General features: G+C 44.9%; 1 protein-coding gene across 2 annotated transcripts in view; it reads right to left on the bottom strand.

Annotated features, from left to right (window-relative positions):
- Positions 1–207: 207 nt before the first annotated feature.
- mgll (monoglyceride lipase) overlaps positions 208–12,139 on the bottom strand; it is a 104,221-nt gene continuing 92,289 nt past the window's right edge. The window contains exons 8-9 of one of the 2 annotated variants that reach the window (XM_059943937.1): positions 2,538–2,753; positions 208–408 (exon numbers count right to left, since the gene is read on the bottom strand). In XM_059943937.1, the coding sequence (XP_059799920.1) occupies positions 295–408; positions 2,538–2,753 (330 nt within the window). In that variant the 3' untranslated portion in view covers positions 208–294. The remainder of the gene's footprint in view (positions 409–2,537; positions 2,754–12,139) is intronic. The other variant, XM_059943938.1, reaches the window with a different exon arrangement.

A 12,139-nucleotide genomic window follows, 5' to 3' on the forward strand; every position in this document is an offset into this window, starting at 1 on the left:
TCAGCATATGACACAACCCACAACATTTTGCTAAGTTAATTAACTAAACCATAAATTAAATCTCTACCAAGAAACAAATTGGAATAGCTGTTAAACTGGGATTGAGAAATGAGTGTGGCATGCATCAGAAACACAAGAAAAATCCTCTGATTTTTAAAAAGCTTTTTTTAATTTTGTCATTCAAGAGTCATGAAATTAGATTTTCCCCTCAGCCCATCCCACCCCCCTCAAACATTCATCCCCGATATAAATTAAACAGATTTCATGATAAACATTCTTATTTTCAGACTGGACTCATATATTCGCCGGAGGCAGCCTGTCATTCAACCACGTTTGTATTAATGAAAACACTTCCTTCACGACCTCTGGAAGTTCCTTGTGAAGCTGGTGGAAGCTTCCCTCAAAAACCTGGACAAAATTCAAAGAGACCAAGATGATCACACAGAAATCTTGGCACTGAGGTGCCCCATTAGCTCGGATACGGCTCACCAATACACTGCAGGCAATTGAATATTACTCTAAAGCTGGCGTCAGGAGATGGGCTTGAGGTGAAGGGGTATTTCAGGAGGCAGAGAGAATGGAAAAGATAATAATTCAGGAAAACACCAGAGGTAACAAAAATAAACAAACTATAACTAAAGGGGGAAGTATATTCAAGATACATCTGCATCATAAATAGAATATAAAACATTACAGAGTAATATCTACCTCTTACAGTAGACTAAAACATTGGTACAACACTGTGGTCTGTGGGACCTGTATTATGCCGTACGTAGAACACAGAACATGGAAGAGTATAGCACAGTATAGGCCCTTCAGTCCACAACATTGTGCCAACTTTTTAACCCACTCGAAGATCAGTCTAACCCTTCCCTCCCACATAACCCTCTATTTTTCTATCATCCATGTGCCTATCTAAGAGTCTCTTAAATGTCCCAAATTTATCTGCCTCTACCACCACTTTCTGTGTAAAGTACTTGTCTGTGGCATCCCCCCTGTGTATTCCTCTAATCACCTTAAAACTGGAGATGCCACCCTGGGGACTACAGACATAAAAATGGGTCGGAACCCCTGCCTTTGAATTATGCCCCTCGTATTTGCCATTTCTCCCCTGGGAAAAAGTCTCTGGCTCTCCACTGATCTATGCCTCTCATCAGGTCACCTCTCATCCTCCTTCGCTCTGAAGAGTAAAGCCCTAGCTTACTCAACCTATCTTCATAAGGCGTGCTCTCTAATCCAGGCATCTTCCTGGTAAATCTCTTCTGCACCCTCTCTAAAGCTTCACATCCTTCTTATAATGAGACAACAGGAACTGAACACAATACTCCAAGAGCAAGGGAAGTATGATTTACCAAGATATTGCCTGGACATGGAGACCTAAGTTACTCTGGGAATGTCGGAGATCGAGGGGTGATGAACAGAGGAGGTAAGATCATGAGGGGCATAGACATGATGAAAGTACACAGTCTTTTTCCCAGGGAGGGGATTGCTAAACACAAGAGGGGGTAGGTGTAAGATTGGACAAGAGATCTAAGAGGGACGTCCGGGGCACCTTTATGCAGAGGGTGGTGCGTATTCAGAATGAGCTGCCAGAAATGGGTTAAGGCTCTCAATCTTCTATATTGCAAGGAATAAAGTCCTAACCTGTTGAATCTTCCCTGATAACTCAGGTCCTCCAGACCTAGTAACACCTTCGTAAATTTACCCTGTACTCTTTCAATCTTACTTACATCTCTCCTGTAGGTAGGTGACCAAAATTGCACACAATACTCCAAATTAGGCCTCACCGATGTCTTATACAACTGTTACTGCAATTGAAATACGTCCAGGATTGGAAGGAAAGATTAAGTTCATGAGACGTAAGAGCAGAATAAAACTTACGAAGGACATTAACTATATTTAAAAGACATCTGGATAAGCACATAGATAGGAATGGTTGGTTCCCAACCTGGGGTCACCGGACCCCTTGGTTAGTAGTAAGGATCCATGGCATAAAAAAGGTTGGTTTAGAGGGATATTTTGGGCAGATGGGGCTTGTCAGCCATGGTTGGCAGCTCATCTAGGAGAAGGAAAACTCTGATCTCAAACATCCACTGCCTTGCAGCTAGACCCACTCATGGGGACGGCTTCGGGAGTAAACCCCAAGGAGAAGTCCGGAGCTGGAGTCCCTAAGGCAGTCCTACGCTGGTAACTGACTGGTAACTCCTGAGTCGCTGTTGGTACCAAACTATATGGGTCTCTGCCGTTCCTTTGGGTTCATCAGATGTGTGGAGAGGGGGAGCTTGCTACATGGACGACAGTTACTCTCCATACACTCTCATACAGCCCAGCCTTGTCTACCTAGACAGTGAGGATGCAATATCCCTGCTCGACCCTGAGAGATATGGACCAAACACAGGCCCATGTTGGGCACCATGGTTAGAATGGACATGTTGGGCTGAAGGGCCTATTTCAATATTCTATTACTCTCTGACTCTAAGGCTGGACAGTGAACAAGTTCTTAATTTAACCGAGACATTTAGGGAAGAGAGAATCACCTTCAGTGTCCTGTCAGTGCTGGTTACCATCTCATACATGATGTGTGAACCCTTAATGTCGCACAATTTGTCCGCATCACCGTGTAAGAGCAGCACTGGTGCTGTGATGGTAGGCAGTATGTTCTCCAGGCCGGTTAGTGCATTTAACAGTACAGCAGCAAATCCCACCTTCATGCCTCCATGGTAGCAGAGAGGGTCTTCATAAAAGTTTTGAACCTGAAAGATCCAAAAGATATCATAGTAAATACTGGGGGTTCGGTAATCTTTAGCTGTCTGCCTGCTCTGCACCCTCTCTGTAACTGAAACACCATATTCGACTTTCTGGTCTTCCTTTTTAGTATCATGATGAACCTAGGACATAGAACAGTACAACACAGTACAGGCCCTTCAGCCCATAACGTTGTGCTGACCTTCTAACCTACTGTAAGATCAGTCTAACCTTTCCCTCCTGCATAGCCCTCCATTTTTCTATCAATCATTTACCTATCTAAGAGTTTCTTGAATGTCCCTAATGTATCCGCCTCTACCACCTCCCCTGGCAGCACGTTCCACACACCCACCACTCTCTGTGTCAAAAATCTACGTCTGACATCCTCCCTATACTTTCCTCCAGTCATCTTAAAATGATGTCACATCATATTGGTCACATAATGTGGGGAATGATCTGTCTGGGTGGCATTATATCTCAGTTTGAGTTTGAGGAGATTTGGCATGTCACCAAAGGCTCTTGTAAATTTCTGTAGATGTACAATACTGTTCAAAAGTCTTAGGTGTATATATATATATATAGCTAAGGTACCTAATACTTTTGTAGGAATTTTATTTATTTCATTGTATTGCTACTGCAAAATAAAACATGACATATGTGAGTGATGATAAGCCTGATCCTAATATGTGTCCCTGTTATGGACGGAGAGTGGGAAGGGGACATAAGGAAGGTTCTTAGTGCTGGACGCCACTTTCTTGAGGCATCTGCTCTTGAAGATGTCCTCGATGGAGGGGAGGCTTGTAGCCGTGACAGAACTGGCTCCACTGACAGCCCTCTCTTCACCCTCCTCACCAGCTGGTGATGCAGTAGGTCAGCGTGCTCTCCGCCAAACAGTACTGTGCAAACTTTTTCAGCACAATTATATAGCTATGGTGCATGGGGCTTTTGCACGGTACTGCATTCGTCAGAGAACAAGTTCGTAAATCTGGTGAGAGCAAAGGGTGTTGGGAATGGTGAGGGTGGAATGCCACGGGAGGGGTGTGGGACAGGTGGCAAAGGAGTGCCGGGGTGGGAGTGGTGTGGGTGCAGACTCACCCAGCCCTGAGACGCCAGGCAAGGTCACTTGATTCCAAACAGCTGGTTTATTGATCATTACAGAATGTTTCTCTGGTGCTTCCCACTCCCTCCTCTCTCCCGTCCCCTTTTCCCAACCATGATTCCCCTCTCGCTGCCCCCTTCCCACTCTCAGTCCACAATAGAGTCCTTTATCAGAATCAGGTTTATCATCACTCACATATGACTTGAAATTCATTTACAATTGGCCTTCATTAACTTTGATTCCTTCAGTTTGTCATAGTCAGGGAAACAGGAGGGATAAGCTCCCACGATGTATTAAATACTCCCAGTGACGCATGTCTCAAATAGGCTCTGACCACCAAGTCCAGATCCTGGCTTTCATGTGTGGCTTAGCTACTAAGCCTGGTGGAACTATTTCTACTGACAGGAGAAGAGGCAAGGGTGGGCTACTGGTGCCTTAAAACCAGCTGCTTCGGGCAGACGGGGCTTGTCAGTTGTGGTTGGCAGATCACCTAGGAGAAGGAAAACTCTGATTTCAAACCTCCGCTGGCTTGTAGCTCTCCCCACTTACGGGGAAGGCTTCGGGAGTAAACCCCATGGGGAAAATCCAAAGCTGGAGTTCCTAAGGCAGTTCTATATTGAGTTCAATGTTGACTGGCAACTCCAGCGACACTGCTGGTGCCAAACGTTATCAGTCTCTGCTGTTCCTTTGGATTCTGCACGGAAAGGGGGAGCCTGCTACACGGACAACAGTTTGCTCTCCATATTGACCTGCCCTTGCTTGCATATCACCTAGACAATGACAACGCAATATCAACGGTCCACCCTGACTAATGCAGGGCCTCAAACAGAGATGCCTGTTTACAATTGGCCTACATTTACCAGTGTGCGAGCTCCAGTGTACATTTATTCACCTATTTATTGGAATTAGAATACAAATTGGCTTATTATTGTCACGTACTTCAAGGTACAGTGAAAAGCTTGATGCATGCTGTTAGAACATAGAACCGTGCAGCACTGTACGGGTCCTTCACTCCACAATGTTGTGCCAGACTTTTAACCTGCTCTAAGATCAATCTAGCCCTTTGCTCCCACATAGCCCTCCATCTTTCATCCACGTGCCCATCTACAAGTCTATTAAATCTCCCTAATGTATCTGCTTCTACCACCAACCCAGGCAGCACATCCCATACAACTACCACTCTGCAAAAACCTAACCCCACCTCTGACTTCCCCACTATCTTTCCTCCAATAGACTTGAAATTATGCCCGCTCATTTTAGCCACTTGTGCCCTGTGAAGATATCTCTGGCCGTCAATCTATGCCTCTTATCAAGTCTCCTCATAAAACATAAAACATAGAAATATGCAGCAGGGGAACAGACCGTTCGACCCGCAATGTGGTGCCAAAATAGCAAAATCTAATTCTCCTTCACTTCAAACACAAAACCCTTAGCTTCTGTAGTTCATACTGGGTGCTCAGCACAAGGCCTTTAAGGAAAGAATGTCGGTGAAGGAATGTGGCAGGCAGTAATTGGCCATCTGAATCTTAAAGGGACTGCGACAGCTAACCATACTCTGGGGGGCTGGAGTGTTGAAACTTGGATTCAAGTATGACAAGTATAAGGAAAAACAATACCAGAATGCACCATAATCAGTAACAGCCACAGAAATAGTGCAGTGCAGGCAGACATTAATATGCAAGACCATAATGAGGTAGTTTGTAAGGTCTAGAATCTACCTTATTGTACGAGGGAACAGTTCAATAGTCTTACATCAGTGGGGTAGAAACTGTCCTTGAACCTGGTGGCCTGCCTTGAGGTTTTTGGTTCTTCTGCTCGGTGTAGGAGAGGAGAGAGGAGAGGATATCGATGATGGTTGTTTAGATTACGCTGGCTGCTTTATCTAGGCAGTGAGAAGTGTAGGTGGAATCCATAGAGCAGTGTAGTTCACAAAACAATGTGTTGTATGTTCAAAGTAGGTTTATTATCAAAGTACATATATGTCACCTTATACAGCCCTGAGATTCATTTTCTTGTGGACATACTCAACAAATCCAGTAACCATAATAGAATCAATGAAAGACTGCACCAACAGGGCGACAACCATTGTACAGAAGACAATAAACTTTGCAAATACAAAAAAAAGAAAGAAACACAACTACTAACAATATATAAATAAGCAATTAATGTTGAGACTATGAGATGAAGAGTCCCTGAAAGTGAGTCCATAGGTTGTGGGAACAGTTCCGTGATGGGGCAAGTGAAGTTATTCCCTCTGGTCCATTTGCTGCTTGAGAAAGTGCAAACTAATTTTTGTGGTTTGTACTGCCTTATGAAACTCCAGCATGTGGTTAGATCTTTATTGTAACGGGCTTGCAGTTCCAGTGAAGACAAAACCACTGCCATCACGCCCTAACACAAGAAGACCTGTCTGAGCAGACTCATGCTTTTGACTCAGCAAAATTATTTCTTGACTACATCATTCTGTGCCGCCCCCACCCCCGCCCCCCCAAGCCCAGTCCCGTCCCGATGGTGATTCTCTGTGCAATCAGCAAGGCTCCATGGAGGCCCACTTTATATCTGAGGGACTGCAGCACACCTTTCATCATGGGATGAGTCAGCTGAGAGTTTCACCATCAAACACAACAGATAAAGTGTTTTGCAAACCCCCCACAAAATGCTGGAGGAGCTCAGCAGGCCAGGCAGCCTCTATGGAAAGGAGTAAACAGTCGACTTTTCAGTTCGACCCCCTTCATCAGGACTGTTGACTCTTTTCCACAGATGCTGCCTGGCCTGCTGAGTTCCTCCAGCATTTTGAGAGCGCTGCTCTGGAGTTCTAGCATCTGTAGATTTTCCTGTGTTTAAGATAAAGTGCTTTGCCTGCTTGTATCTGGGCTGGCCAGTTCAACAGCAGATTAGCATCTGTAACATTCACACAGGATTTCGCACTCTCCATAAGTGCTGACTGACTGGCTAGAAATTTCAGTCCTTTGTTCTCTTTCTTTCAAGTTTCGGCTAGAATTCTGATTGACATTGAGTTTGGAAAGAGCTCAACATTCTAAGTGACTTGAATAAGGAAGTGGAAGGGTCGGTTAGTAAGTTTGCAGATGAAATGAAGGTTGGTGGTGTTGTGGAGGCTGTAAAAGGTTATTGTAGGCTACAATCTGACATTGATAGGATGCAGAGGAGGGCCAAGAAGTGGCAGATGTAGTTTAATCCAGAGAAGTGTGAAGTGATTCACTTTGAAAGGTTGAACTTAAAGGCAGAATACAAGGTTAATGGCAGGGGTCTTAGCAATGTGGAGGAACAGAGAGATCTTGAGGTCCATGTCCATAGATCCCTCAAAGTTGCCCTACAAGTTGATAGGGTGGTTAAGTTGATAGTATGGTATGTTGGCCTTCATTAGTCGAGGGACTGAGTTCAAGAGCTCTGAGGTCACGTTGCAACTCTATAAAACTCTGGTTGGACCACACGGAGTACTACTTTCCCCTGGGTCCCCTCCTCCTTCCCTTACTCCTATAGTCCACTCTCCTTTCCTACAGATTCCTTCCTCTCCAGCCCTTTATCTTTCCTACCCACCTGCATTCACCACTCACCATCTAGCTATCCTAGCCTCTTTCCCCTCCCCCCACCTTTTTATTCTGGCATCTTCCCCCTTCCTTTTCAGCCCTGAAGAAGGGTCCCAGCCTGAAACATTGCTTGTACATTTCCATAGGTGCTGCATGACTTGCTGAGTTCCTCCAGCATTTTGTGTGTGTTGCCTTGGAGCATTGTGTTCTGTTCTGCTGACTGCATTGTAGGAAGATTGTGGAAGCTTTGGAGAGGCTGCAGTGGAGATGCTGTCTGGTCTAGAGAGCATGTCTTATGAGGATTGATTGAGCAAGCTGGGGCTTTTCTCTTTGGAATGAAGGAGAGTGAGAGGTGACTTGATGGAGTTGTACAAGATATGAGGCACTGATAGAGTGGACAGCCAGAGACCTTTTCTCAGCATGGAAATGGCCAATATGAGGGGGCATACTTTTAAGGTAATTGGAGAAAAGTATAGGGGGAATGTCAGAGGTAGATTTTCACACAGAGAGTGGTAATTACAAAGAATACCCTGCCAGTAGTGGTGCAGAAGCAGATACATTAGAAAATTTAAGGGACTCTTAGACAGGCACATGGATGATATAAAAATGGAGGGTTATGGAGGAGGAAGGTTAAATTCATCTTATTGTAGGTTAAAGGTGTCAACACAACAATGTGGGCCAAAGGGCCTGTACTGTGTGGTACTGCTCTACGTTCTGTGTCAGAGCACAGCAGAAATTTACGAAGATTTGCTGGGACCTGGGGGACTGAGCTGTGAAGAGACTCTGAGCTGATCGGGCAAACACAAGGAAATCTGCAGATGCTGGAAATTCAAACAACACACACAAAATGCTGGTGGAACACAGCAGGCCAAGCAGCATCTATAGGGAGAAGCGCTGTCGATGTTTCGGGCTGAGACGTCCTGACGAAGGGTCTTGGCCCGAAACGTCGACAGCGCTTCTCCCTATAGATGCTGCTTGGCCTGCCGTGTTCCACCAGCATTTTGTGTGTGTTGTCTGAGCTGATTGGGCCTGTTTTCATGGAGCGCAAAAAGCTGAGGGATGACCCTACTGAGGTGTGTAAAATCACAAGAGGCAGAGTTAGGGTGGATGCATACACAGTCATTTTCCTAGGGTTCAGGGGAATCAGGCTTAATCTGAGAGGAGAGAGATTTAGACCATAAAACTGTAAGACACAGAAGTAAAATTAGGCTACTTGACCCGTTGAGTCTCCATGGCTGATTTACTATCCCTCTCAACCCCTTCCTCCTTCCTTCTCCCCATAACACTCAACACCCTGACTAACCACCTCTATCGACCTCTGCCTTAAAAGTACCCAATGATTTGGCTTGTACAGCTATCTCTGGTAATGGATTCCTCAGATCTACTGCTCATCTCTGTTCTAAATGAGCGTCACTCGATTATGAAACTGTGCCCTCTGGTCCTGAGCTCCTCACTACAGGAAACATCCTCTCCACATCCACTCTGTCTAGGCCAGGGGTCAGCAACCTTTACCACTGAAAGAGCCACTTGGACCCGTTTCCCACAGAAAAGAAAACACTGGGAGCCGCAAAACCCGTTTGACATTTAAAATGAAATAACACTGCATACAACGTTTTTTTTTGCCTTTATGCTATGTATAAACAAACTATAATGTGTTGCATTTATGAAATTGATGAACTCCTGCAGAGAAAACGAAATTACATTTCTGCATGCAACAAAAACATTTTGAACTCCGAAAAAAAGACGTTGGGTTGAAAGTTACTTTTAAGTAAAATATTCAATGTCTATTTGAGTCCTTCTTGTATTTATGAAAAACGCCGAACTTAAATTTTCCGCCAGCAGCAAACCAAAAATAACGTCAGCCAGCTGTCATCCTGAAAAATGAAAGGACTATTTCACTGAACTATGAAAAAATATGAATATAAGTAAAATAATAGGCAATTAAAATATTTATCATACTTGGTTAATGGGATTTCTGCTCCTGGACCTCAGCGCACAGCGTCTGCACATCAGGGCTGTATGATGTCACCTTCATCTTTACACAGGATCGCAAGCTGTCATCTGTGAGGTTTTCAATATCACTCCATTTGTGTTTCTGAGCAAGAACGGCCTTCTGACGGGCAACATCTTCAAGGTCTGCTGTCAAGCGTCTAAACTTGGACACCCATATGTCTTTGTCGGCTATGTCGGCCAGTTCCATCTCAAGATCAGGTTGACTCACACCTGCCAATGCAGTCGTATTCAGTAGGGAAGGATCGATGCTTAAGGGAGTGACCGGGAAGGATAATGTGTTTTTTTCCTCTCTGAACTCACAGAAGCGTTTCCCAAACGATGTTTGCATTGCGATGATTGCAGAATGTAAATACTCCGAAATTATCATGTCGTGACCTTGTTTGAACTCTCTCAAATTGGGGAAGTGAGACAAAGTGCCTTTCTGTAAATCTCTGGCAAGCACTGTCAACTTGCGCTCGAATGCCAAAACATCCTCCAACATGTGCAGGGCTGTACGTCCTTTCCCCTGAAGAGCTGTGTTCAGCGTGTTCAGGTGCGCTGTCATGTCTACCATGAAGTGTAGCTTTTCCAGCCACTCTGGCTGTTCCAGCTCAGGAAAGGTGAGCCCTTTGCTGCCCAGGAAAGTTTTCACTTCTTCCAGACACGCGACAAAGCGTTTCAGCACCTTCCGTCTGGACAGCCAGCGATAAAAACACGTTGTAGCGGTGTCAGTAAACTGCAGTCAAAGATAGCTTTATTCGAACTAAACAGCCTTGCTTTTAAGCCTCCCTCAACCCAGCCCCCATGGACGCAGATGCTGCAAAAGACGCGTACTCACAAACCCCCGTAGGCTATCTCCCTTAGCCGGAATGCCGGCTAATTGTGAGCCGTTTCGGATGTGGCAGGAAATGTACAAGATCACCATAATTACATTTCAAAAGCTAACAAACTAACATAAAATACATTTTAATTAAATACTGACCAATTATTTCCCAAAGCCACAGGGAGCCGCAGCACAGAGGTGAAAGAGCCACAAATGGCTCGGGAGCCGCAGGTTGCCGACCCCCGGTCTAGGCCTTTCAATATTCAATAGGTTTCAGTGAGATCCCCTGAATTCTTCCAAACGGCAGCAAGTACAGGCCCAGAGCCAACAAATGCTCCTCATATGTTAATCCTTTCATTTCCAGAATCATTCTAGTAAACTTCCTCTGGGCCCTCTCCAATGCCGCACATCTTTTCTTAGATAAAGATCCCAAAACTGCTCATAATACTCCAAGTGCTGCCTGGCCAATGCCTTATAAAGCCTCAACATCACATCCTTTCTCTTATATTCTGTTCCTCTCACATTACATGCTAACATTACATTTGCCTTCTTTGCCATCGACCTAACCTGCAAGTTAACCTAAAGGGAATCCTGCTCAAGTTCTTCCAGGGCCCTTTGCAGCTCTGAGTTTTGAATTGTCTCCCTGGTTTGAAAATAGCCTATGCCTTTATTCGTAGAAACATAGAAAACCTACAGTAGAATACATGCCATTTGGTCCACAATGCTGTGCCAAACATGTAATTGCTTTAGAAATTACCTCAGGTTACCCATAGCCCTCTATTTTTCTAAGCTCCATGTATCTATCCAGGAGTCTCTTAAAAGACCCTATTGTATCAGCCTCCACCACCATTGCCGGCAGCCCATTGCACGCACTCACCACTCTCTGCATAAAAAAAAAATTACCCCTGGCATCTCCTCTCTACCAACTTTCAAGCACCTTAAAACTGTGCCTTCTTGTGTTAGCCATTTCAGCCCTGGGTAAAAGCCTCTGACTATCCTCGCGATCAGTGCCTCTCATCATCTTATACACCACTATCAGGTCACCTCTCATCCTCCATTGATCGAAGGAGAAAAGGCCGAATTCACTCAACCTATTCTCGTAAGGCATGCTCCCCAATCCAGGCAACATCCTTGTAAATTACCTCTGCACCCTTTCTATGGTTTCCACATTCTTCCTGTAGTGAGGCGGCCAGAATTGAGCACAGTACTCCAAGTGGTCCTATATAGCTGCAACATTGCCTCTCAGCTCCTAAATTCAATTCCAATATTGATGAGTCATCGTATGCTTTCTTAACCACAGCAGCAGTTTTGAGTGTCCTATGGACTCGGAACCCAAGATCCCTCTGATCGTTCACACTGCCAAAGGACTTAGCATTAATACTATATTTTGCCATCACATTTGACCTACCAAAATGAACCACCTCACATTTATCTGGGTTGAACTCCATCTGCCACTTCTCAGCCCAGTTTTACATCCTATCGATGTCCTGCTGTAACCTCTGAAAGCCCTCCACACTATCCACAACACCCTCAACCTTTGTGTCATCAGCAAACTTACTAATCCGTCGCTCCACTTCCTCATCCAGGTCATTTATAAAAATCACGAAAAGTGGGGGTTCCAGAACAGGTCCCTGAGACACTCCACTGGTCACCAACCTCCATGCAGAATATGATTCGTCTACCACCACTCTTTGCCTTCTGTGGGCAAGCCTTCTCTATTCCTTTGACCAAAGTGCATGATCATACACTTCCTTAGACTATATTCCATCTTCCACTTCTTGCTATTGAGTCATAGAAGAGTACTGCACTAGAAACAGGCCCTTCGGCCCATCTAGTCCATGCCAAAACCATTTCAACTGCTTATTCCCATTGACCTGCACTGGAACCACAGCCCACCCACCCCCCACCATGCCGCTACATCCATGTACCTAT

This window comes from Hypanus sabinus, chromosome 19 (assembly GCF_030144855.1).
Source record: "Hypanus sabinus isolate sHypSab1 chromosome 19, sHypSab1.hap1, whole genome shotgun sequence".
Lineage (NCBI taxonomy): Eukaryota > Metazoa > Chordata > Chondrichthyes > Myliobatiformes > Dasyatidae > Hypanus > Hypanus sabinus.